The sequence below is a fragment of the Salarias fasciatus genome, chromosome 10 (assembly GCF_902148845.1).
Source record: "Salarias fasciatus chromosome 10, fSalaFa1.1, whole genome shotgun sequence".
NCBI classification, from domain to species: Eukaryota; Metazoa; Chordata; class Actinopteri; order Blenniiformes; family Blenniidae; genus Salarias; species Salarias fasciatus.
In genome coordinates, this window is record NC_043754.1 from 27255555 (window position 1) to 27282786 (window position 27232).

At 53.9% G+C, this 27232-nt stretch overlaps 1 protein-coding gene across 3 annotated transcripts; it reads left to right on the top strand.

The window, feature by feature from the left end:
• The first annotated feature begins 260 nt into the window (after positions 1–260).
• LOC115395179 (phosphatidylinositol-binding clathrin assembly protein-like) lies at positions 261–17826 on the top strand. 3 transcript variants are annotated; one of them, XM_030100597.1, is made up of 19 exons: positions 261–616; positions 3575–3717; positions 3833–3908; positions 4000–4102; positions 4851–4944; positions 5828–5939; positions 6118–6224; positions 6309–6350; positions 7683–7768; positions 7869–7992; positions 8906–9036; positions 10161–10237; positions 10636–10743; positions 14039–14167; positions 14468–14498; positions 14587–14683; positions 15369–15428; positions 16183–16275; positions 16841–17826. In XM_030100597.1, exons 1-19 carry the CDS (start codon positions 487–489, stop codon positions 16853–16855), a joined length of 1758 nt encoding a protein of 585 aa, XP_029956457.1. In that variant the 5' UTR covers positions 261–486; the 3' UTR covers positions 16856–17826. The 3 variants fall into 3 exon arrangements, with proteins under 3 accessions (XP_029956457.1, XP_029956458.1, XP_029956459.1); XM_030100598.1 differs by having other exon boundaries at positions 14048–14167; XM_030100599.1 differs by having other exon boundaries at positions 14069–14167.
• Positions 17827–27232: the final 9406 nt, after the last annotated feature.

The window sequence follows — 27232 nt, forward strand, 5'->3', positions numbered from 1 at the left end:
GCTGTTTTCGGATTGCTTTCGGGTATTTTCGGGCTTCTCTCGGTTGTTTTCGGTCTTCTCTCGACTATTTTCGGGTTGCTTTCGGGTTTTTTCGGTCCCTCTCGGCTATTTTCGGGTTGTTCTCGGTTATTTTCGGGTTGCTCTCGGTTACTTTCGGTCTTCTCGGCTATTTTCGGGTTTCTGTCGGTACCGTACTCGTCAGACTTCTCTCGGTTATTTCCGGGTTGCTCTCGGGTGTTTCCGTGCTGCTCTCGGCTCGTTTGCTCCGCCTCTCGGAAGCCAGCAGGTTAGCCTGTTAGCATGCTATCCTAGCCGGAGCGCAGCCCAGCGGAGCCTTGTCTCAGTCTCCCCTCCGTCGGCGTCCTGTCTGCGGTGCTGTCAGGCGGCGCAGAGCCTCTTCGGGACCCGCACTCGTCTCCACCCGGGCTGGTCTGCGGATCCAGACTCCTTTCAGTCAGTGTGGCCGTCACTTGGAGCCGATTCGAGATGTCTGGACAGAGCATTACGGACCGGATCACCGCGGCTCAGCACAGTGTCACCGGCTCGGCCATCTCCAAGACGGTGTGCAAGGCGACCACGCACGAGATCATGGGGCCCAAGAAGAAGCACCTGGACTGTAAGTCTCAGTTTGGACCCGGGGGGGCTCGGTGTGGCTGCAGCGACCCGGCTGCTGGGGAGCGGCGGTGTGTGGACGCTGTCTGTGGCCGAAGGGCCTGCTGGGACTGAGGGGACCCGGACCTGTCTGTGGTGGTCTGGACCAGTCTGAGGGGAACTGGACGAGTTTAGGGGACCTGGACCAGTGTGTGGTGGTCTGTGGTGGTCTGGAGCAGTCTGTGGTGGTCTGGACTTCAGCCGGACCTGGGTCTCTTTACCTCTAGCTGGAGACTTGTTTCCTCCTCAGGATTATTCAAACCTCTTCCAGGACTCCTGGACTCCTGCTCCTATCCGTCATGGTTCCTCATCCAGCTGGACCGGAGCTTCGGGTGGTGGTCCCTTCAGTCCTGATGGTGGTCCCTTCAGTCCTGTTGGTGGTCCTCAGTCCTGATGATGTCCCTTCAGTCCTGTTGGTGGTCCTCAGTCCTGATGATGTCCCTTCAGTCCTGATGGTGGTCCTCAGTCCTGATGGGGTCCCCTCAGTCCTCGTTGTGGTGGAGCAGACCAGCTGACCGTGGGATGTTCTGTCCTCCTGGACAGCAGAGCGGCCCATCTGCTGACACTGACCACAGCTTGGACCACGTTCTGCCTCGCTGTCCTCGGGGTCAGAGGTTTGAAAGGTGGAGTAGGACTGGGACTCGTCTCGGCCTCTAATGTGTGATGATGTCCAACGCCTCGCAGCAAACGGGGAGTCTTCCAGAGCACAGCCACTCTGGACCGGGACGTCTTTACAAGGACCAGGTCTCTGTCTCCGTCCACTGAACAGGCTCAAGCTGGGGGCTCTGGAGGCTAGCATTTAGCATTTAGCTCTGTCCCTGCAGGAGTCTGGAGGTGGGCCCAGCACCACATTCTCCATCTGTGTGTGGGACCTGGTCCTGTGGGGGTCTGGGTGGTGTGTGTGGGTCCTGTGGGGGTCTGGGTGGTGTGTGTGGGACCCGGTCCTCTGGGGGTTTTGGTGGTGTGTGTGGGACCCGGTCCTGTGGGGGTCTGGGTGGTGTGTGTGGGACCCGGTCCTCTGGGGGTCTGGGTGGTGTGTGTGAGACCCAGTCCTCTGGGGGTCTGGGTGGTGTGGTATTTCCTCCTGTGGGACTGGAGCGGGCCTGGAGGTGATTGCTGTTATGTAATGGTGACGGCTCCATTGAGGCTCAAAGGTCAGCGGCGAGGGAGCGTCAGCAGGACCTTTGAGACGGACTCAAATAGCTGCAGTCCAGATAAAGTCCGGCAGCACCATGATGTGGCGTTTCCAGAGCTGCAGACGAGGGTCCTGACCCGGTCTCTGGTCTCTGGACCAGCTGGAGACAGCAGCCTCCAGGGCGGCCATCCGCTGTGTGATGGTTCTAGAAGCAGTGGGCCGGTGGTCTGGCTCCTGCTGAGTGAAGGATGATGGGAGATCTCAGGAATTCATCCGTGGTGATCCGGTTCCCACACCTCCACTCCGTACCCTGTGGGTTCTGGAGGACCACACACACACTGATCGCCGACTGTTTGCCATCAGGCACTCCAGTCCGCCACCACGGCCAGCCGCTGAGCTCGGTCGACCCAGTAGGGGCGGGCCGGGTCCCGGGCCGGGTCTCGGGACAGAAGACCCGACCAGTCTCAGTAAAACGGATCCTCTCTGCACCCCCTGGTGGAGGACGGTCCCTGTTCCTGCAGCTCCCTGCAGGTGTCTTCATGTTGTGAGGCTGCAGTAGGCTTCAGACCGGAGTGCGTCCCAGGTGTGAAGTGGTTGGTCGTGCTGGACCGGCTCAGCACTCTGTTGGACCTCCGGCCCAGAAGCCTCAGCAGGGGCCTCGGTGCTGTGGGGGGGCCGAGGCAAGAAGTGCTCTGCCTCCTAAAGGAAAAAAGCTGTGGAAACGGCAGTGAGCAGGAAGTGCTTCATCAGTCAGACGGCAGATCGGCCTGCAGACGGCAGATCGGCCTGCAGACGGCAGATCGGCCTGCAGATCAGCACTTCCTTAGTTATGGTGCTGATTACAAGCTTTGATAGAGCTCCGCCCCCCAGTGGCCCCACGGTGCTCGCTGGATCACATGGACTCATTTTGATCTGGTCTCAGGTACACAGCCAGCGGTCTTTCAGTGGGGGTCTTACCTCACCGCTCAGTCCGGCTGCTCCACCCTGGAACCCTGGTTCCTGCTGTCTCACACATCTGAGCCCGGTCCTTCTCCATCCAACCCTCACAGGCTCTCAGTTCCTCCTGCAAGGCCAGGCCTGGACCTGCAAGACCGGGTCTATAACTGGTCCCTCCTGGAAGACCAGGTGTTTACCTGGAGGACCAGGCTGGTCCCTGAGGAGAGCAGCAGAATCGGTCCAGTGATGGGGAACTGGGGCCACCGCGGGTTCCTGGTGTTCTGCTGGTCTGTGTGGTCTTCAGTCGACCCGGGGGGGTCCAGCGGGCCTCTTTGGGTCCCGCTGGCTGAGGAGCGGCTTCGGGCTCCGGTTGCTGGTGATGGGGTGTGTTCCGTGGCGGCTCGGTGGAACCAGCAGAGGGATCCTTCAGGATGGTCTCTCCAGATTCAGGCCTCATCAAGTATTGATGCTCGCTGCTCGCCAGGTCTCTGAATACTGACTCAGCGGCTGCTTCGTCCAACACCACAGAAGAAGACGCCCTCGGTGTGTTTGATTCCTCATGAAGACGTGTTCAGAGGCGGCGCTGTGGCCTGCTGTTCAGCCTCCCTCCACTAGTGGGAGCAGCAGAGCTTCAGGACACACTCCCCATTGGTCACATCGTTTCATTTCACGGCTCTTTGAGAGTTTTTTGTTGTCCCAGTGAAGGTGTGTGTAGGATGAACATGTCTGGTAACGTCCATCTAACGACTGGACCGGCGAGCCGGGTCCGTCCTGATGGTCCAGTAGGACCCTGCTCACCGCCGCACTGACTTCACAGCCCGCCCTCTCTCTCTCTCTCTCTCTCGTCCGCAGACCTGATCCAGTGCACCAACGAGATGAATGTCAACATCCCCCAGCTGGCCGACACGCTGTTCGAGCGCACCGCCAACACCAGCTGGGTGGTGGTCTTCAAGTCGCTGGCCGCCACACACCACCTCATGGTCTACGGCAACGAGGTCAGTGCTGCAGCCCCCCCCACCCCCCCCACCCCGGCTCTCTTCCTCCCGGACTTACGGTCCGCTGAGTCAGCAGCTTCACTTCCTGCTTCTTCTTCTTCTTCTGCTCCTGCAGAGGTTCATCCAGTATCTGGCCTCCAGGAACACTCTCTTCAACCTCAGCAGCTTCCTGGACAAGAGCGGCCTTCAGGGTGGGTGATCGGTGAAGGGGGGGTGATGGGGTGACGGAGTGATGGGCATGTGTCGGGGTGATGGGAGTGTGACCGTGTGCCCCCCCCCCAGGCTACGACATGTCGACGTTCATCCGGAGGTACAGCCGCTACCTGAATGAGAAGGCGGTGTCCTACAGACAGGTGGCCTTCGACTTCACCAAAGTGAAGAGAGGGTGAGGACGGCTCTCTCTCTCTGTCTGTCTCTGTCTCTCTGTCTCTCTGTCGTCCTCCTCCCTCTAATGTATCGATACAGCAGTGAAGGTTTGATTTCCTGCAGGACTCATGGTGACAGAGGTTAGGGTTGCATAAGAAGCTGGACTTCCTGTTTCTGTCATTGCTTCATGTTCTCTCTCTCTCTCTCTCTCTCTCTCTCTCTCTCATTCTCCCTCCCCCTCAATCGCTCTCTCCCTCTCCCTCTCTCTCTCCCTCTCCTTCCCTCCCTCCCTCTCTCCCTCTCCCTCCCTCTCTCTCCCTCCCTCCCTCCCTCTCCCTCTCTCTCTCCCTCTCCCTCTCTCTCTCTCTCCTTCTCTCTCCCTCTCTCTCCCTCTCCCTCTCTCTCTCTCCCTCTCCCTCTCTTTCCCTATCTCTCTCTCCCTCCCTCTCTTTCCCTCCCCCTCTCTCTCTCTCCCTCCCTCTCTCTCCCTCTCTCTCTCCCTCCCTCTTTCTCTCTCTCTCCCTCTCCCTCCCTTTCTCTCTCTCTCTCCCCCTCCCTCTCTCTCTCTCCCTCCCTCTCTCTCGCTCCCTCTCTCTCCCTCTCTCTCTCTCCCTCCCTCTCTCTCTCTCTCCCTCTCTCTCTCTCCCTCCCTCCCTCCCTCTCTCTCCCTCCCTCTTTCTCTCTCTCTCCCTCCCTCCCTCCCTTTCTCCCTCTCTCTCTCTCTCTCTCTCTCCCCCTCCCTCTCTCTCCCTCCCTCCCTCTCTCAGGTCTGATGGAGTGATGAGGACGATGAACACAGAGAAGCTGCTGAAGACCGTCCCGATCATCCAGAACCAGATGGACGTCCTGCTGGATTTCAACGTCAGTGTTCCTTCATGTGATCTTTCCTCCATGTTTGATGTGGATCCAGGTGGATCCACTGATCCGCGTCTCTTCAGGACCCTCAGATGCTACTTTCAGGCTGGAGCACGCCTCTTCTGCCTGTTGTTCTGACCCGCGGGTTCCCCTGTTCCACCCAGAACCACCTGGTTCCTCCAGTTCGGTGCTGGTTCCTCCCTGGTTCTGCCCTGTTAGGTGCTGGTTCCTCTGGTTCGGTGCTGGTTCCTCCCTGGTTCTGCCCTGTTAGGTGCTGGTTCCTCTGGTTCGGTGCTGGTTCCGCCCGGTTCGGTGCTCGTTCCTCCCTGGTTCTGCCCTGTTAGGTGCTGGTTCCTCCGGTTCGGTTCTGGTTCTAGTCCTCTTCCAGTTGGTTCCAGTCTTGCCGGTCCTTAGAACCGCTTGTGTTTCCGCTGGCTGACAGCCTCGTCAGTTCGGTACACATGAGACCTGCCGGAGTCCCTCTGCAGCAGCGGCCCGCTGGACCAGTGCCCCCCTCTCGAGGGACCCGGGTTGGACTCCGGGTCAGAACCGCAGGTTCTCAGAACAGTGGAGCTCCAAGTGTAGTTTTCTTCAGTCTTGCACCGAGCCGCTCAGTGAGGAACCCTCTCTGGTCTGTAGCTAGTCACTGTAGCTGAGCAGCTGGTCTCCTGCTGCCCCCCCAGACGACGGCCCGGTCCAGAGCCTGGTCCTGGCTCCGGACCCAGGAGTCCCGGGGGGAAGGGGGCAGTGTGATGGTGTGTTCTCCAGGAGTCCGGCGGTGTTTCAGTTCCTTGTTGCTCGGGGTCGCCGTGGTGATGGAGCCAGTGGTCCTTCTTCAGGACGGTCTGGGGTCCGGACCGTAACGACCCGTGTCCCATCTGTCCTCCAGGTCAACGCCAACGAGCTCACCAACGGCGTGATCAACGCCGCCTTCATGCTGCTGTTCAAAGACGCCATCCGGCTGTTTGCGGCCTACAATGAAGGGATCATCAACCTGCTGGGTGAGAGCCGCCCTGACGCCTGAGGCAGCAGAGCAGCCGCTGGACGGCGGACAGTGTCTCCACCTGTCCACTCGCCTGCTCTGATGAGTCTGGCTCTGGGTGGACACTCAGGTTCTGGACTGATCCTTGAAACAGTCAATGAAGGAGGCTGTTGTTGTTGTTCTTTTTCAAATACCAGAGAAATACTTTGACATGAAGAAGACGCAGTGCAAGGAAGGCCTGGACATCTACAAGAAGTTTCTGACGCGCATGACCCGGATCTCGGAGTTCCTGAAAGTTGCAGAGGTACGTCTGGGTTCCAGTCCGTCCCTCTTCTGTCCCTCTTCTGTCCCTCGGCCGACTCATTCACTCTGTGCTCTGCTTCTGCAGCAAGTGGGAATCGACCGCGGGGACATTCCAGACCTGTCCCAGGTGAGCCTCCCAGTCGTCCCCAGCCTGCCGCTCTGACCCGGGGACAGGAAGTCCCTGTCATTAGAGCTCTGTGGTGGAACGGTTCTGGATCCGGACTCCAACCCATTTCACTTGCTAATTTAAATTTTCATGAGTACAACCCACCAGCCGTCCGCTGCTCCGGTCCGGCTGTCCGGCTGTGAGGCGGCTGTCCGGCTGTGCGCCGGCTGTCCAGCTGTCCGGCTGTGCAGCTGTCCAGCTGTCCGGCTGTGCGCCGGCTGTGCGCCGGCTGTGCGGCTGTCCAGCTGTCCGGCTGTGCAGCTGTCCAGCTGTCCGGCTGTGCACCGGCTGTGCGCCGGCTGTGCGCCGGCTGTGCGGCTGTCCGGCTGTGCGCCGGCTGTCCAGCTGTCCGGCTGTCCAGCTGTCCAGCTGTCCGGCTGTGCAGCTGTCCAGCTGTCCAGCTGTGCGCCGGCTGTGCGGCTGTCTGGCTGTGAGGCGGCTGTCCGGCTGTGAGGCGGCTGTCCGGCTGTGCGCCGGCTGTCCAGCTGTCCGGCTGTGCACCGGCTGTGCGCCGGCTGTGCGGCTGTCCGGCTGTGCGCCGGCTGTGAGGCGGCTGTCCAGCTGTCCGGCTGTGCGCCGGCTGTCCAGCTGTTCGGCTGTGCGCCGGCTGTGCGGCGGCTGTCCAGCTGTCCGGTTGTGCGCCGGCTGTCCAGCTGTCCGGCTGTGCGCCGGCTGTGAGGCGGCTGTCCGGCTGTGCGCAGCTGTCCGGCTGTGCGCCGGCTGTCCAGCTGTCCGGCTGTGTGCCGGCTGTCCGGCTGTGCGCCGGCTGTCCGGCTGTGCGCCGGCTGTCCGGCTGTGCGCCGGCTGTGCGCCGGCTGCCGGGGCTGTCGGGCTGGCTGTGGGATGTCCGTCCCTCCTGCCAGTGCTGTGGTTCTCCTGCCTCCTGCAGCAGTAGATCCACCCATGCTGACCGGTGTTTGACCCCCCCACCCCCGGCGGCCCTCCACAGCCGGGCCGGTGTCCAGCCACGTGCGGTTCAGACAGCAGGTTGAAGGTTTGAGCGCCGTGCAGGTCCTGCAGCAGGAGGGTTGGCCTCGGGGTCTGCTGCTGGACCTGCTGCTCCTCGCTCTCCCTCAGAATCAGTCCTCACATCCTGACTCCTCCCTCCTGTACTCTCTCTATTTCCCTTCCTCTGCCTCCATTCTCAGTTCACAGTCTGCGTAAGTAACTGAACCTTTTCTGGCTCTTGCTGTGTGGCGGTCGCTCTGTCTGTGAACTCTGGCAGTGTGGTGGCATGCGTCGGCGCGGCCCGGTTCTGCCCGGTCCTCACGGTTCTGCTGTGGTTCCCTGCAGGCCCCCAGCAGCCTGCTGGACGCCCTGGAGCAGCACCTGGCCTCTCTGGAGGGGAAGAAGGTCAAAGATTCCACGGCGGCCAGCCGGTACGTCTGCCTCCCCCTTCACCTCCTGAATACCGGTCCCGGACAGAGGAATCGAACCAGAGTCCGGCTGTGAAGGGCCTGTTCCTCTGTTTTCCTGCAGGGCCAGCACCCTCTCCAACGCCGTCTCGTCTCTGGCCAACACCGGCATGTCTTTTTCTAAAGTGGACGAGAGAGAGAAGCAGGCGGCTCTGGAAGAAGAACAGGCCCGTCTAAGAGCCCTGAAGGTACCGCTCTCCTTCATCATCAGGCCCGCAGACCAGGCCACTGGGGTTAAAGGTCAGCTCGTACTCCAGGAGATGGACCGGAACACTTCTGACTCCCAGTGTGACAGAGCTCTCTGCTCCGTCAGTCAGAACAAGCTTCTCCACCGGTGGCCTCGTCCGGGCTGGACTTTCTTCTGCTGCGTCTCCATGAGCTCTGCAGAACGGTCAGATTGTCCTTGTTCCGGATTCAGCTGGGTGGCAGACCGAGCTGGATCGAACCGTACTCCTCAGTTTGAAACGTCCCCAATGAAACGCGGCTTTTCTGCTGTCGGCCAAAGTCTGGAAGAGAACTTTGTTTTTCCACCTGTTGTAGTATAAGCGGGCCTTCAGGAGGTCTGCAGTGTCCGGTCGGCCATGTCCAGTACTCGGTGTCCGGTCAGCGGTATCTAGTAATTGGTGTCCGGTCGGTGGAGTCCAGTAATCAGTGTCCAGTCAGCGGTATTTAGTAATCGGTGTCCGGTCGGCGGAGTCCAGTAATCAGTGTCCAGTCAGCGGTATTTAGTAATCGGTGTCCGGTCGGCGGTATCTACTAATCGGTGTCCGGTCGGCGGTGTCTACTAATCGGTGTCCGGTCGGCGGTGTCTACTAATCGGTGTCCGGTCGGCGGTGTCTAGTAATCAATGTCCGGTCGGCGGTATTTAGTAATCTGTGTCCGGTCGGCAGTATCTACTAATCGGTGTCCGGTCGGCGGTATCTGGTAATCGGTGTCCGGTCGGTGGTGTCCAGTGATCGGTGTGAGGTGGCAGTGCAGAATGGCGTTTCCACAGACGGGCTGTGATGTTTAGTCTATAGGAGTCGACGAACCCTGTGGTGTTCTGTCCTGTGGAGAGTTTGGCTGGTTCCACTCTGACCTCTGACCTCCGACCTGTTGTAGGAACAGCGTCTGAAGGAGCTGCAGAGGAACACTGCTGCCACCACCGACTCCTCCCCGGTGTCCACGACGGGGGGAACCGTCACCTCTGCGCCAGTCATCGACCTCTTCTCCACCCCGGGCTCCACCAACAGGTGAGACCACCAGCAGGACCCGAGGAGCCGGCTGAGGCGGGACGTCTCGGTTCTCCTGTAGATCAGAACTGTTGGGTACATACTTCAAATTATCACTACTGCCATAATGAAGTAAAGGGAGCAGCTGTATTGACGGCACATCAGGCCGCTGTGACACTTGTTCCTGACAACAACTGCACCAAGGTTATAAGATGCTCTGCTAAAGTGTAAACACACCCACCTGTTCCGGAGACACCAACACACACACACTAGTGTTCCAAACATCCCCGATAAGGATGTCAGCTCTTGGTTGGCAGCTGACATCAACACCAAACTGTACAACTGCAAACAAAGTCCAGCCTCTCTGTCGGGCCCCGCCCAGAAGAAGATGGAATCAAGCTCTGTCTCTGTCTCTTTCGGGGGAAAATCCTGCGTATCTTTCCCAGTAAGATCCAGCTGAGCATTACATCTGGCTGTACTTAAATAAATGGTAATAATCTGAAGTCAGTCGTTTTGACATTCTTTATGCCAAGCATAGGATCACAGAACCAGGTGGAGTCGGCTGGATGGAAGTCCTGGGCTCCAACAGAATAAATCCCTGTCTGGTGTTCAGTTGGGCTTGTTTTGTCTGATGTGCCACGCATGGTTTTTAATGTGCTGCTGTGGTTTACTCTGATTTACAGAATGGTAGCAGTCGCTGCATTTTTGTTCAAACATTTTCGTTTTTCCTTTGAAACATTTGGTCAGAAAAAACAGTCTAAACACCTGAAATCTTTATTGGGTATTACATTTAATTCTGGATAAACCATCCAATGTCTTCTCCTTCGACAGCAGAATTGTATGTAAATTATGTAAATTAGCCCCTAGCTTCTAGCTCGTGATGACGCAATATTCCAAGATGGCGGCCTGCAGCCCGCTGGGTTTGTTCGGAGACGGTGTCTTTAACGGCAGCGTTGGAAGAAGTGGACATGATGCAGGGAAGCATTTTCAAAGCTGCAGCATCAAAGTTAAAGGAGAAAGACGGAGAGGAAAACCCCGGCGCCCCCGTCCAATCAGAACGCCTCACAGCCCCCAGTGTTAGAGCATTTAACTCTTCCTGTTCCCTTGGAAACACCAAGCTGATCAATTCCCCCCCCTCCCTCCAGCTCCTCGAAGGCAGCCGCTGACCTGCTGGACCTGCAACCGTCCTTCCAGCCTCTGTCCAGCTCCACCACCTGGGGAGGTGAGCCTGCTCCACCCACAGGCAGCCGCTCTGCTGTCCTCCATGTCCTCTCACTGTCTCCATCCTCCATGTCCTCTCGCTGTCTCCACCCTCCATGTCCTCTGGTTCTCCTGTCCTCCATGTCCTCTGGTTCTCCTGTCCTCCATGTCCTCTGGTTCTTCTGTCCTCCATGTCCTCTGGTTGTCTCCATCCTCCTCCCTGGACCTGGTCCCGAGGTCACCTGGCCTGCTGTCATATTCCCTTCATCCTCTGCTCCTCCTTCCTGTCTGCACTTTGTCCTTCTGTGGGACAAACTCTGTGTCCAGCCCGGCCCTGCGCTGGTCTCTGTGTCCAGCCCGGCCCTGCGCTGGTCTCTGTGTGTGTGGACGTGACAGCAGTGTCTCTTGTGTCCTCCTCAGGGTTCTCGGCCTCCCCGACGCTGCAGCAGCAGAACGCTTCAGGCCTCAATGTGGACTTTGACTCTGTATTTGGGAACAACAGCAACGCCAACAGCCTGGACGCCGCCGGTAAGTGTTGACATTTCCCAGAGAACTGTGCTGCAGGCCCTGATCCCTGGCCCCTAGCCCCTAGCCCCTAGCCCCTAGCCCCTAGCCCCTAGCCCCTAGCCCCTAGCTCCTAGCTCCTAGCCCCTAGCTCCTAGCCCCTAGCCCCTAGCTCCTAGCCCCTAGCCCCTAGCCCCTAGCCCCTAGCTCCTAGCTCCTAGCCCCTAGCTCCTAGCCCCTAGCTCCTAGCTCCTAGCCCCTAGCTCCTAGCCCATAGCCCCTAGCTCCTAGCCCCTAGCCCCTAGCCCCTAGCTCCTAGCTCCTAGCTCCTAGCCCCTAGCCCCTAGCTCCTAGCCCCTAGCCCCTAGCCCCTAGCTCCTAGCCCATAGCCCCTAGCTCCTAGCCCCTAGCCCCTAGCTCCTAGCCCCTAGCCCCTAGCTCCTAGCCCATAGCCCCTAGCCCCTAGCCCCTAGCTCCTAGCCCCTAGCCCCTAGCCCCTAGCCCCTAGCTCCTAGCTCCTAGCCCCTAGCTCCTAGCTCCTAGCTCCTAGCTCCTAGCCCCTAGCCCCTAGCCCCTAGCCCCTAGCTCCTAGCCCCTAGCCCCTAGCTCCTAGCTCCTAGCCCCTAGCTCCTAGCCCCTAGCTCCTAGCTCCTAGCTCCTAGCCCCTAGCTCATAGCCCCTAGCTCCTAGCCCATAGCCCCTAGCTCCTAGCTCCTAGCCCCTAGCCCCTAGCTCCTAGCTCTGTTACCTTCTCTTCAGAGACATGTCCACCACAGCTGTCTGGAAGCAGAGTCTGCTGTTGTTAGATACTTGGACTGCTTGAAGACGTCTCAGAAGAACTCTTCACGACAGTGACGTTTATTCACATTTTAAATTCTTTTAGCTGCTTTTATTCCCGACACTTTGAGCTGCCATTAGCAGCTGTGACTTGTCTATTGAGTGTTGGAGTCCAGAGCCCAGTCAAATAGTTGGTGAAATGACTTGAAGAGGTTCATTCACAGCAGAGATTCTGAGAAAGTGTTAAGCTGAAACAGTTCTGAGGAGCTGGACCGTGGAGGACCGTGGAGGACTGTTATAGCTACTCTGTGTATTTAAACTTTAGAAAGAGAATTGTGAAGTGTAGTGAGGAGTTGGAGGTCAGATGGAGATCAGTGTTTCCTTGCTGGTTGCTGATGGTCTGCCGGTTTTAGCTTCTGTCCTGCTGCTCTGGTGTCTCCACTGTGAGACGTCCAGACACGAGTCGGCCACAGAGCAGGATCCCAGGTCCAGACGGTGTGGCGGGCCTGCAGGGGTCCTACAGTCACTCGGACTCCTCACTGAAGCACTCACTGCTGTGTCTCATTCGCTCATCCATCTGCTGCTCTGTGCATTTGGAGCATGCGGACGGTCGTGGTGCTGTGGTGTGTCTGTGGTGTCAGGAGCAGCTGTCATTACATCACTTTCATGTATTCATTGTGTGTTGATGTGTTGCTGCTTCAAAACACTGGAGTCTCCTGGTGAACCTGCCTGGTGGTTCCTGACCCCACCTCTGCTCATTTGAGCCTGAGGTCCAGATTGACCTGTGACCTGTTGAAGCATGTGGAGCCTTGTAGAGCCACTATAGAGGAGCTGTAGAGTCGCTATAGAGGAGCTGTAGAGCCACTATAGAGGAGCTGTAAAGTCACTATAGAGGAGCTGTGGCTGTAGAGCCACTATAGAGGAGCTGTAGAGCCGCTATAGAGCAGCTGTAGAGTCACTATAGAGGAGCTGTAGAGCCGCTTTAGAGCAGCTGTAGAGCCACTATAGAGGAGCTGTGGCTGTAGAGCCACTATAGAGGAGCTGTAGAGCCGCTTTAGAGCAGCTGTAGAGCCACGATAGAGGAGCTGTAGAGCCACTATAGAGGAGCTGTAGAGCCACTATAGAGGAGCTGTGGCTGTAGAGCCACTATAGAGGAGCTGTAGAGCCGCTATAGAGCAGCTGTAGAGTCACTATAGAGGAGCTGTAGAGCCGCTTTAGAGCAGCTGTAGAGCCACTATAGAGGAGCTGTGGCTGTAGAGCCACTATAGAGGAGCTGTAGAGCCGCTTTAGAGCAGCTGTAGAGCCACGATAGAGGAGCTGTAGAGCCACTATAGAGGAGCTGTAGAGCCACTATAGAGGAGCTGTAGAGCCGCTATAGAGCAGCTGTAGAGTCACTATAGAGGAGCTGTAGAGCCGCTTTAGAGCAGCTGTAGAGCCACTATAGAGGAGCTGTGGCTGTAGAGCCACTATAGAGGAGCTGTAGAGCCGCTATAGAGCAGCTGTAGAGTCACTATAGAGGAGCTGTAGAGCCGCTTTAGAGCAGCTGTAGAGCCACTATAGAGGAGCTGTGGCTGTAGAGCCACTATAGAGGAGCTGTAGAGCCGCTTTAGAGCAGCTGTAGAGCCACTATAGAGCAGCTGTAGAGTCGCTATAGAGGAGCTGTAGAGCCGCTATAGAGGAGCTGTAGAGCCACTATAGAGCAGCTGTAGAGTCTCTATAGAGGAGCTGTAGAGTCACTATAGAGGAGCTGTAGAGCCACTATAGAGGAGCTGTAGAGTCTCTATAGAGGAGCTGTAGAGTCTCTATAGAGGAGCTGTAGAGCCACTATAGAGCAGCTGTAGAGCCACTATAGAGGAGCTGTAGAGCCACTATAGAGGAGATGTAGAGCCGCTATAGAGCAGCTGTAGAGCCACTATAGAGCAGCTGTAGAGCCACTATAGAGCAGCTGTAGAGCCACTATAGAGGAGCTGTAGAGCCACTATAGAGGAGATGTAGAGCCGCTATAGAGCAGCTGTAGAGCCGCTATAGAGCAGCTGTAGAGCCACTATAGAGCAGCTGTAGAGCCACTATAGAGCAGCTGTAGAGTCACTATAGAGGAGCTGTAGAGTCACTATAGAGGAGCTGTAGAGTCACAGTAAAGTGGGGTGTTTGAGTCCTCTCTGTCCCACTGTCTGTCCTTCACTGTCTGTCCACCCTGGTTTTCTGTTCACTGCTCTTGATCTCACGGCTTTGTTGTTTTTTTTTTTTTTTTTTTTTTTCTCCTCTCTCTGGCTCTGGGTCACACTCTTGGCTTTTTGCATGGCATTTGCATGACTGGGTGAGTTGACAACACACACACACACACACACACACACACACACACACACACACACACACAGACTGTGTCAGTTTGGAGTGCTGCTTCATCCACGCTCACCTCGTCTCTGTATGCCTGCCCTCCTCTCTGTCTTTGTGGTGCTTCACTCCTGTCTCGTCCTCTGTGTCCCTCTGTCCCGTGTCCTTCTGGTCCCCTGTCTCCCTGTCCCATGTCCTTGTGGTTAAGACGTTCTAGGTGGGGTCCTCACACCGAAAGTGGCGTCTTCTCCCAGCCTGGGCCTGACCCCCAGCAGCCAGCAGCCCAGCAAGCTGGTGTCCCACGACCTGGACTCGTCCCTGGCCAACCTCGTGGGCAGTAAGTCTCCCTTCAGCTGCTGGGCTGATGTCCCCCTGTCCCCCTGTCCCCCTGTCTCCCTGTCTCCCTGTCCCCCTGTCCCCCTGTCCCCCTGTCCCCCTGTCCCCCTGTCCCCCTGTCCCCCTGTCTCCCTGTCTCCCTGTCCCCCTGTCCCCCTGTCCCCCTGTCTCCCTGTCCCTCTGTCCCCCTGTCTCTCTGTCCCCTGTCCCCCTGTCCCCCTGTCCCCCTGTCCCCCTGTCTCCCTGTCTCCCTGTCCCCCTGTCCCCCTGTCCCTCTCTCATGTTGTCTTGTCCTCTGCAGACCTGGGGATCGGGAACGGAGTGCCAAAGAAGTAGGTAGTCCCTGGTGCGGTGGTGACGGTGAGCGGAGCGCCCGGTGGTATTGACCTGTGCCTGACCCCTGACCCCTGACCCCTGCAGTGACCTCCACTGGAGCCAGCCCGGCGAGAGGAAGCTGACCGGAGGAAACAACTGGCAGCCTCGGACCGCCCCGTCCACCTGGAGCCCCGCCGCCATGGTGAGAGCCCGGGGACCCTGCTGGGGACGGGGGGACGGGGCGTCCCGGCACTGCTGGGTCATGTCCACATGTCTGTCCTGTCCTGCTGCATTTAACTTAGGACAGAGGTCAGAGGTCAGGAGGTCAAGGTTTCCTCAGGGTTCGGTTGTTTGTTAGCAGTCCTCAGAGTTACGGAGGTTATTTGGGGGTTTTGAAGACTGATCCAGAACCTTCAGAGCTGCGCGTCCCGGGACCAGTCCAGAGACACCGGGTCTGGGATGGAAGCCCAGCATCACAGGACAGGCCTGTGTCCCCGCCAGACGCCTTGACTCGTTAATGTCCTCCCCGGGGGCGGGGGGACAGATCTGGGCTTGTTGTCTCTGCAGGGCTTCAGAGGAGGAGAAAGACTGTCTGTCATGTGGTCACTGCTGCCAGCTTCCACTGTCCTCTGTCCTCTGTCCTCTGTCCTCTGTCCTCTGTCCTCTGTCGTCTGCTGCCTCCTGTTCTTCAGCCTGGCAGCGTTAGGGGACTGGGGGGAAACAGAGACAGAGGACTCGGGAGGGGGGGGGGCAGAGATCCAGGAGGACGTTGCTCAGAGCTCACTCTGGACCCGTCCTCACTGGAGACGGCAGGACGGAGGCTGCTCACTCTCAGGGACAGGAGTGTCTCTTGGTGCTGGACGTGTCCTGATTCTGTCTCTCCTCAGGCTCCGTCTGCCGTGGCCTTCCCCGCAACCACCCCCACAGGCATGGTGGCATATGGCATGGTGAGACACACACACACACACACACACACACACACGCTCAGTCTTGTATTTCTATCCTTGTGGGGACCGTCCATTGACTCCCATTCATGTCTAGCCCCTAACCCTGACCCTTACCCTAACCCTAACCCACACCACAACAAAGCCTAACCCTAAAGAAATGTTTTTGCACTTTTACTTTTTTCAGTAACAACAACATGGTCAAGAAAACACTGTTTCTCCTACTTAGGACCGGAAAAAGGTCCCACAAGGCACGTCGTTCCACGTTTTGCTATCCTTGTGGGGACATTTGGCCCCAACAAGGATAGAAATACAAGAACACACACACACACACACACACACACACACACACACACTCCTGAGGGAGTCCTGTTCAGGCTGTATGGAGTGTGTGCTACAGCGACTGGCCTCCATTGGAGCGCTGTGATTGGTTCAGAGCTGTGATTGGCTCAGAGCTGATTGGCTCAGAGCTGTGATTGGTTCAGAGCTGTGATTGGCTCAGAGCTGATTGGCTCAGAGCTGTGATTGGCTCAGAGCTGATTGGCTCAGAGCTGATTGGCTCAGAGCTGTGATTGGTTCAGAGCTGTGATTGGTTCAGAGCTGTGATTGGTTCAGAGCTATGATTGGCTCAGAGCTGTGATTGGCTCAGAGCTGTGATTGGTTCAGAGCTGTGATTGGCTCAGAGCTGATTGGCTCAGAGCTGTGATTGGCTCAGAGCTGTGATTGGCTCAGAGCTGTGATTGGTCCTCTGTTGCAGCCTCCTCACATGGTGCTGACCCAGCCCTCCATGATGCTCGGCCAGCCCGGGATCCAGCCGCCCAACCCCTTCGGACCCGGTCCAGGAGCCCCGGTGAGGACCAGCAGCCCAGCTCCTGGAGCTGTCTGTCCTGTCTGTCCTCTCTGTCCTCTCTCCATCCTCTCTGTCCTCTGTCTGTCCGTCCTGTCTGTCCTCTGTCCGTCCTTCATGACGGAGGTCCCCGTCCTGAGGGGGACAGTGTCCTCGTATGCAGACGACTACACAGTGTGACTCTGTGGTTCAGAGGACTGAAGAAGAGACAGACTGTTCTGGCAGAACCTTCTCCACCGTCCCGGTCCTCCCTGTGAGCCTGAAGGAGACAGCAGAGCTCAGGATGTCCCCAAGGAGGACCTGAGAGGAACCTGCAGGCCAGTCCTCAGGAGGACTGTTCCAGAAGGTTCTGATCCACTGAGCCCCGTTCTCCTGACAGGAAGCAGAACCACCAAGGATGAGGACCAGACCTGCCGTCCTGAAGGAGTCCGGTCCTCACAAGAGAACTAAACCTGTCCATCATCCGTGTGTCCATCATCCAATCATCCTCCCCCGTCCCCTGCAGGGTCCTGGTCTTCCGTGGTCCTCCCAGAAGACGGGAACTGACCCTGGTCCTCTTGTTTTGCAGATGCAGTTCATGTGAGGTGGAGGAGGAGGGGGGGTTCCCGTCTCCCAGCTGGACCGATGGAGCTCCTCTGGACTCTGTCTGGACCCTCTGGGGGTCTCAGGAGACCAGCTGGAGCGGCTCTGGACCCTCTGCAGGTCTCAGGAGACCGGCTCAGACGGACACTCTGCGTCGTCCAGGGAGGAGAAGAAGCTTCCTGTCCTCCGAGGAACACAAATCTGTGTGTGTGTGTGTGTGTGTGTGTGTGTGTGTGTGTGTGTGTGTGTGTGTGTGTGTGTGTGTGTGTGTGTGTGTGTGTGTGTGTGTGGGCACCATCACACACCGTCTCTTCTATCAGTGATCAAACATCTTCACATTATCAGAACATGCAGACTGCTTTTGTACCTCTCTCTCTCTCTCTCTCTCTCTCCCTCTCTCTCTCTGTCTCTCTCTCTCTCTCTCTCTCTCTCTCTCTCGTCTGCAGTAGACATTCCGGTCATGTTGTTGGTATTTATTAAGGTTTGTCCTCCAGAGGAAGCCGGGCTCCGGGGTTCTGGGGTTCTGGGCTCCGGGGTTCTGGGTTCTGGGCTCCGGGGTTCTGGGGTTCTGGGCTCCGGGGTTCTGGGTTCTGATGGAGGGCGGACTGTGGGTGGAGTGATTGACATGCTTTGTAAAGAGGTTAATATAAAGGGTGGGGTTGGGTGGAGGTGTGCTGTGGTTCCAGGGCTCCGGCTTGCCGTTCCGCCGCCGCCTTTCATGCTGCGATCATGTTTCGGCCGGCGGCCCCAGGCCCCCCGGTGTCCGTTACCACAGGGGGGGCGGGACAATAGAGCGCTGTGGATCGGCGCTCTGTGTATACAGGGGTCCTGCGGCGGCGGCGGCGAGCCGCCCTGAAAGATGAGCTGAACATGAAAGAGGCCTTCAGTCCAGAACGCTGCTCATTTACTGCAGATTCTATTTTTGTTTGATTGTTTTTTCTTTTTTTTTCAATAAAGTGCAAGCTTCCCCAACCCTGTGTCTGCCGTTGATTCAGAGAGCAGCCGGTTCAGAGCTCAGCAGGACATGGGAGACCGGGGGGGGAGACCAGGGCGATGGGAGGACCTCCCTGGAGAACATCACCGTTAGCATTAGGCGGCGCTCCCGGAGCGGCGTGTGGTTGGTGGAGGAGCAGACCGTAGTGCCAGGGCAGACAGGGTTTTCTAATAACAGGTATCCTCTTGGTCCACCGCTGGACTCGGAGCTCTCAGGAGAGTCCTGCTGGAGGCAGAGCAGCAGGGAGGCCGCCCTCCTCCTCTTGCATGTTAATGTGCTCAGACTGAGCCGCTGTGCTCGGAGGAAGTCGCTCCACACAGACGCTCCTTGTTGCCGCAGGAAGCAGTTTTCAGATGAAGCTTCCTGAGCCGATGGGCTGCATTCAGCAGCTGCTGCACCTGCTGAGCTGCTCTCCACCTCCACAACCCATCCTCTGTTCATCCTCTCTCCACCTCCACAACCCATCCCCTGTTCATCCTCTCTCCACCTCCACAACCCATCCCCTGTTCATCCTCTCTCCACCTCCACAACCCATCCCCTGTTCATCCTCTCTCCACCTCCACAACCCATCCCCTGTTCATCCTCTCTCCACCTCTACAACCCATCCTCTGTTCACTGGACGGCTCATCCTCTGCTCCGTCAGCTGCTCCAGCAGCCCAGACAGCACTGCAGGGCAAACACCAAGAAACACAGCTAGCCTTAACCCTCAACTAACCTTAACTAGCCTTAACCCTCAACTAACCTTAACTAGCCTTAACCCTCAACTAACCTTAACTAGCCTTAACCTTTAGCTAACCTTAACCCTCAGCTAACCTTAACTAGCCTTAACCTTTAGCTAACCTTAACCCTCAACTAACCTTAACTAGCCTTAACCTTTAGCTAACCTTAACCCTCAGCTAACCTTAACTAGCCTTAACCTTTAGCTAACCTTAACCCTCAACTAGCCTTAACCTTTAGCTAACCTTAACCATTAACTTACTTTAACCCTCAGCTAACCTTAACCCTCAACTAGCCTTAACCCTTAACTAGCCTTAAAGCTCCCATATTGTGCTACTGTAAATCCTCTTATAGTAGCCGGGGCTTTTATTCATCTCAACTGGAGCTGCACCAGGCTTTTAATGGAAGGAGGCATGTATCAGAGAGACGCTTTTTATTTTAAAATTTTCAGTAAAAGCAGAAAGATCTTTGGTGTCAGTTTCATGCTTGTTTTCAGTAATGAGCTCAGTACATTTTACTGGGTTCAAACAGTACTAAAACAGTAATAAACAGTAGTGCAGTTTAGAGCTGGGGGATATATCGAATTAAATCGAATAATTCGATTTTATTTTTTCAATCGACGTGATAAAAGTGAAATCTCAACATGGAGTTTAATGTTTTCTGTCCCTCCGCCATTTTTACCGGACGCGTGTAATGCACACAGTCGCCACACCAGGAGGACTGGCGCTGTAGCACAGACTACTGTCAGTACAGCGCTGCAGCGCTTCACAGAGAAAAAGAAAAGAAAAAAACAAGCTTATATTGGGAGGCAGCTTTTATGAGCTTTCTTCAAAGATGCACCGATCGTTAAAGGAGACGGTTTTTAATGGAATACAGGTCATTATTAGAAGATTTACAGTATTTTTCAGTCACGTCATATAGGTCACAGAAGCCCAAAAACATAGTATATAAGTTTGTTCGCCCGAAATTGATCTTCTGTTCAGAGTTTGAGGGTCTAAAAAGTGGCTCTGAGGAGCCCTCCTCAGAACAGCCTGTTTTTCACAGCCGACTTTCCGGGATGCACTTGAACGCATCTGGCCACGTCCACTCTCTTACACTGGGGGGGGGCACAATCAGAGGCACGTGCCCTCGACTGTTTCGGTCCGTGTACCTTACGGCCATTCGTTTTCCGGATTGATATGGGTAAACGAAAAACGGAAAACCATTCGATTTCCGATTTCCGTTTGGATTAAGGTAAACAAAAAACGGAAAACGAGCCGTCTCCCGTTTTTCGTTTGGAAATCGAAAATCAAAAAACTGACTGCACAGGTGTGCAGAGATTTCACCTGCAGTCATGCCGCTGACATTAATGTCCACTATTAAGTGGGTATAATCGTAGACATTTCCAAAGAAAATGCGCGTTTTTTTAATAGTTCGGTGTCGAGAGTGGAGGACCAAAAGCAAAGAGGATGCAGCAGCAGCAGCAGCAGCAGAAGAAGAAGAAGAAGAGAAAGCTCGACTTCCGGTTTTCCAGCAGCGCAAACTTGAGAAATGGTTGAATTAAATAACGGCCGTATTTTATTTCCCGACTTTCGTTTGATAAACACATAATAAGCAATCAGATAAATGCTCGTTTTCCGTTTTTTGATTTTCGATTTCCAAACGAAAAACGGGAGACGGCTCGTTTTCCGTTTTTTGTTTACCTTATTCCAAACGGAAATCGGAAATCGAATGGTTTTCCGTTTTTCGTTTACCCATATCAATCCGGAAAACGAATGGCCGTAAGGTACACGGACCCTGTTTCAGCTTAAGTTTCTGTTTCATTTTCAAAAATGTTGTGTAGCGAGACAAGGAGGAAACAGACAGTTTTCAAATTTGAACGTCTTAATGAGGCGACGGCAACACATACAGCTATAACCACCTGTCCGGGGCCCCCAAAGGCTGGATCCTCTTCCGGGGGGGAGTGGTGTTCCTCTTGATGACGTAGACCAGTGTTCGTCAAAGTGTGTGGCGTGCCCCCCTGGGGAGGCGTGTACGCATCCCAGGGGTGGCGCGAGTCACCGGGGGAAAGGAGGGGGGAAGTTATGGGGGGACGCACTGGACGCGGAAGCGCGGCGCACGGAGTTTCTGATGGCCTCCCATGTTAACCTATCTGACTGCCCGCACACAACGCGCAGGGGCGCGCCGTATGGAATGAAATCCCTACCAAAATTCAAGAGCATTTTAAATTGATTTGAGAGCAGCATTTATTGATTTCATTTTCGGATTTCATGATAGTGTCTCTCAGAACTCTGCTCTCGCGCTCAAATTTGCTCTGCGCGCTCAAACTGTGTCCTCGCGCTCGGTTACGACGCTGCTCGCGCAGATTTCCTGCTCTCACACTCAAACTCCTCCTCTTGCTCTCACGGAACTTGTGCTCACGGATCTCTGCTCTGCTCTCGGATTTTTCGTGTATCAACGCTGTCAGCCAATAGAAAGCCGGCTCGCTCTGACCAATCAGATGATCCCTGTTTGTATACGGGTGCGTTCGCTGTTTCTGAGGAGCGTCGCATACGGGCGGACACTCTTTCAACGGGTTTTATTCACTTCCTCCCTCCGGGGCTGTAATAAATGTGATTTCTTTAAATTTTTTTACCACTGTTGGAATAAATATCATGCAATACATACAACAGCGTCCAAGCTTCTCATTACAATGGCTGTATTGTATAATAATAGCCGCATCGAACACTGCTCTGTGAGGTGTGCTGGTGGAGAAAACAATGTCACCATCCTGAAGGGATGAGGTACCTTTTGTCAGTTTGAGTTTCTGTTAAATTGACATAATCACATTCCAATAAACGGGCCAAATTCAACTCGTTTTCCCGTCCTGACTGACAAAATGGATTTTCCACTCATTTCCCGTTTGACAGGTGGGCGGGGCTTACGCTCACTCTGTGCTTTGCTGCTCTTTGGTTCTCATTGTTAGACGCTAAACTGCTGTATCGCTCTCCTCATCACTCCGAATTTACACAGTGTACAATGAGATTGTAGAGAAGGAGTTTAAGGCGACCCCTGCTGGTCTAACCTATGTACAAAGTCACAATACAAAACAGTGTTGTCGACGCACCACACGCAACCTAGAATAATCCCAAACCCCCAATCTAGACAAAAACAAAGCCGACAACCAACACAGAAAATTACAATGACCAGCAGGGGTCGCCTTAAACTCCTTCTCTACAATCTCATTGTACACTGTGTAAATTCGGAGTGATGAGGAGAGCAACACAGGGCGACCCCTGCTGGTCATTTTTTTAACTACTTTCATTTAGTCGGGAGTCGAAAAAATGCAGTTTAGCGTCTAACAATGAGAACCAAAGAGCAGCAAAGCACAGAGTGAGCTTCTTCATGTAACACTAATACAACTTTTATGAGTTATTTACAGTCCTGACAGGAGGCTGAGCAGCAGTCAGACATTTGCCGCTGTGTTAAGAACAGCTTTACTTTGAGAGCGGCGTAAGCCCCGCCCACTTGTCAAACGGGAAATGAGTGGAAAATCCATTTTGTCAGTCAGGACGGGAAAACGAGTTGAATTTGGCCCGTTTATTGGAATGTGATTATGTCAATTTAACAGAAAATCTAACTGACAAAAGGTACCTCGTCCCTTCAGGATGGTGACATTGTTTTCTCCACCAGCACACCTCACAGAGCAGTGTTCGATGCGGCTATTATTATACAATACAGCCATTGTAATGAGAAGCTTGGACGCTGTTGTATGTATTGCATGATATTTATTCCAACAGTGGTAAAAAAATTTAAAAGAAATCACATTTATTACAGCCCCGGAGGGAGGAAGTGAATAAAACCTGTTGAAAGAGTGTCCGCCCGTATGCGACGCTCCTCAGAAACAGCGAACGCACCCGTATACAAACAGGGATAATCTGATTGGTCAGAGCGAGCCGGCTTTCTATTGGCTGACAGCGTTGATACACGAAAAATCCGAGAGCAGAGCAGAGATCCGTGAGCACAAGTTCCGTGAGAGCAAGAGGAGGAGTTTGAGTGCGAGCGCAGGAAATCTGCGCAAGCAGCGTCGTAACCGAGCGCGAGGACACAGTTTGAGCGCGAGAGCAGAGTTCTGAGAGACACTATCATGAAATCCGAAAATGAAATCAATAAATGCTGCTCTCAAATCAATTTAAAATGCTCTTGAATTTTGGTAGGGATTTCATTCCATAGCGCCGCGGCTCGCGCCCTGCAGCGCGCCCTCTCGCTCCGCTTCGTTCTATTTTTCACGCGAGCCGCGAGCGCCGAGAGCGCCATTTGTCAAGCTGGATCAAGCAGATCGGACGAGACAGGAAGTCAGAAACAGAAAATGCAAGAGAATCCGGTCAATTTTCAAAATAAAATAAATTAAACGACGATTAGTTACAGTCCGTCTATAATTTGTCACTTGGGTCTAATCACAAGAGAGACGGAACGGATATGTCAATAAAGTTAAATGTGACCTATTTTGTCACAATTTTGTTGGGGTGGGGGGAATTAAATTTTTTTCTTCCTCCAAAGGGGGGAATGACAGAAAAGTTTGAGAACCACTGATGTAGACAAAAGTAAGATTTCAGAATTGCGTGTTTGAGTGTATATTTCCTTGAAAGTGGAGTGCACAATTGAGGGAGGTGATTGAATTTTTCACTTCTGGGGGATCATACAGAGGCTCTGGGAGGCAATATGACTGTAAAGACACCTTTTTAAAGTGAATTTTGCATAATATGACTCCTTTAACCTTCACCTCATCTCCTCTACAGTGACTCTACAGCTCCTCTATAGTGACTCTACAGCTCCTCTATAGTGACTCTACAGCTGCTCTATAGTGACTCTACAGCTGCTCTATAGTGACTCTACAGCTGCTCTATAGTGACTCTACAGCTCCTCTATAGTGACTCTACAGCTCCTCTATAGTGACTCTACAGCTGCTCTATAGTGACTCTACAGCTCCTCTATAGCGACTCTACAGCTCCTCTATAGCGACTCTACAGCTCCTCTATAGTGACTCTACAGCTCCTCTATAGTGACTCTACAGCTCCTCTACAGTGACTCTACAGCTGCTCTATAGTGACTCTACAGCTGCTCTATAGTGACTCTACAGCTGCTCTATAGTGACTCTACAGCTGCTCTATAGTGACTCTACAGCTCCTCTATAGCGACTCTACAGCTCCTCTATAGCGACTCTACAGCTCCTCTATAGCGACTCTACAGCTCCTCTATAGCGGCTCTACAGCTCCTCTATAGTGACTCTACAGCTCCTCTATAGCGACTCTACAGCTCCTCTATAGCGACTCTACAGCTCCTCTATAGCGACTCTACAGCTCCTCTATAGCGACTCTACAGCTCCTCTACAGTGACTCTACAGCTGCTCTATAGTGACTCTACAGCTGCTCTATAGTGACTCTACAGCTGCTCTATAGTGACTCTACAGCTTCTCTATAGTGACTCTACAGCTCCTCTATAGTGACTCTACAGCTCCTCTATAGTGACTCTACAGCTCCTCTATAGTGACTCTACAGCTCCTCTACAGTGACTCTACAGCTGCTCTATAGTGACTCTACAGCTGCTCTATAGTGACTCTACAGCTGCTCTATAGTGACTCTACAGCTCCTCTATAGTGACTCTACAGCTCCTCTATAGTGACTCTACAGCTCCTCTATAGCGACTCTACAGCTCCTCTATAGTGACTCTACAGCTCCTCTATAGTGGCTCTACAGCTCCTCTATAGCGGCTCTACAGCTCCTCTATAGTGACTCTACAGCTCCACTATAGCGACTCTACAGCTCCTCTATAGTGACTCTACAGCTCCTCTATAGTGACTCTACAGCTCCTCTATACTGACTCTACAGCTCCTCTATAGTGACTCTACAGCTCCTCTATACTGACTCTACAGCTCCTCTATAGTGACTCTACAGCTCCTCTATAGCGACTCTACAGCTCCTCTATAGTGACTCTACAGCTGCTCTATAGTGACTCTACAGCTGCTCTATAGTGACTCTACAGCTGCTCTATAGTGACTCTACAGCTGCTCTATAGTGACTCTACAGCTGCTCTATAGTGACTCTACAGCTCCTCTATAGTGACTCTACAGCTCCTCTATAGCGACTCTACAGCTCCTCTATAGTGACTCTACAGCTCCTCTATAGTGGCTCTACAGCTCCTCTATAGCGGCTCTACAGCTCCTCTATAGTGACTCTACAGCTCCTCTATAGCGACTCTACAGCTCCTCTATAGTGACTCTACAGCTCCTCTATAGTGACTCTACAGCTCCTCTATACTGACTCTACAGCTCCTCTATAGTGACTCTACAGCTCCTCTATAGCGACTCTACAGCTCCTCTATAGTGACTCTACAGCTCCTCTATAGTGACTCTACAGCTGCTCTATAGTGACTCTACAGCTCCTCTATAGCGACTCTACAGCTCCTCTATAGCGACTCTACAGCTCCTCTATAGTGACTCTACAGCTCCTCTATAGTGACTCTACAGCTCCTCTATAGCGACTCTACAGCTCCTCTATAGCGACTCTACAGCTCCTCTTTAGCGACTCTACAGCTCCTCTACAGTGACTCTACAGCTGCTCTATAGTGACTCTACAGCTGCTCTATAGTGACTCTACAGCTGCTCTATAGTGACTCTACAGCTCCTCTATAGTGACTCTACAGCTCCTCTATAGTGACTCTACAGCTCCTCTATAGTGACTCTACAGCTCCTCTATAGTGACTCTACAGCTGCTCTATAGTGACTCTACAGCTGCTCTATAGCGACTCTACAGCTCCTCTATAGTGACTCTACAGCTCCTCTATACTGACTCTACAGCTCCTCTATAGTGACTCTACAGCTCCTCTATAGCGACTCTACAGCTCCTCTATAGTGACTCTACAGCTCCTCTATAGTGACTCTACAGCTCCTCTATAGTGACTCTACAGCTGCTCTATAGTGACTCTACAGCTGCTCTATAGTGACTCTACAGCTGCTCTATAGTGACTCTACAGCTGCTCTATAGTGACTCTACAGCTGCTCTATAGTGACTCTACAGTTCCTCTATAGTGACTCTACAGCTCCTCTATAGCGACTCTACAGCTCCTCTATAGTGACTCTACAGCTCCTCTATAGTGGCTCTACAGCTCCTCTATAGCGGCTCTACAGCTCCTCTATAGTGACTCTACAGCTCCTCTATAGCGACTCTACAGCTCCTCTATAGTGACTCTACAGCTCCTCTATAGTGACTCTACAGCTCCTCTATACTGACTCTACAGCTCCTCTATAGTGACTCTACAGCTCCTCTATAGCGACTCTACAGCTCCTCTATAGTGACTCTACAGCTCCTCTATAGTGACTCTACAGCTCCTCTATAGTGACTCTACAGCTCCTCTACAGTGACTCTACAGCTCCTCTATAGTGACTCTACAGCTGCTCTATAGTGACTCTACAGCTCCTCTATAGCGACTCTACAGCTCCTCTATAGCGACTCTACAGCTCCTCTATAGCGACTCTACAGCTCCTCTATAGCGGCTCTACAGCTCCTCTATAGTGACTCTACAGCTCCTCTATAGCGACTCTACAGCTCCTCTATAGTGACTCTACAGCTCCTCTATAGCGACTCTACAGCTCCTCTATAGCGACTCTACAGCTCCTCTATAGCGACTCTACAGCTCCTCTATAGCGACTCTACAGCTCCTCTATAGTGACTCTACAGCTCCTCTACAGTGACTCTACAGCTGCTCTATAGTGACTCTACAGCTGCTCTATAGTGACTCTACAGCTGCTCTATAGTGACTCTACAGCTCCTCTATAGTGACTCTACAGCTCCTCTATAGTGACTCTACAGCTCCTCTACAGTGACTCTACAGCTGCTCTATAGTGACTCTACAGCTGCTCTATAGTGACTCTACAGCTGCTCTATAGTGACTCTACAGCTCCTCTATAGTGACTCTACAGCTCCTCTATAGTGACTCTACAGCTCCTCTATAGCGACTCTACAGCTCCTCTATAGTGACTCTACAGCTCCTCTATAGTGGCTCTACAGCTCCTCTATAGCGGCTCTACAGCTCCTCTATAGTGACTCTACAGCTCCTCTATAGCGACTCTACAGCTCCTCTATAGTGACTCTACAGCTCCTCTATAGTGACTCTACAGCTCCTCTATACTGACTCTACAGCTCCTCTATAGTGACTCTACAGCTCCTCTATACTGACTCTACAGCTCCTCTATAGTGACTCTACAGCTCCTCTATAGCGACTCTACAGCTCCTCTATAGTGACTCTACAGCTGCTCTATAGTGACTCTACAGCTGCTCTATAGTGACTCTACAGCTGCTCTATAGTGACTCTACAGCTGCTCTATAGTGACTCTACAGCTGCTCTATAGTGACTCTACAGCTCCTCTATAGTGACTCTACAGCTCCTCTATAGCGACTCTACAGCTCCTCTATAGTGACTCTACAGCTCCTCTATAGTGGCTCTACAGCTCCTCTATAGCGGCTCTACAGCTCCTCTATAGTGACTCTACAGCTCCTCTATAGTGACTCTACAGCTCCTCTATACTGACTCTACAGCTCCTCTATAGTGACTCTACAGCTCCTCTATAGCGACTCTACAGCTCCTCTATAGTGACTCTACAGCTCCTCTATAGTGACTCTACAGCTCCTCTATAGTGACTCTACAGCTCCT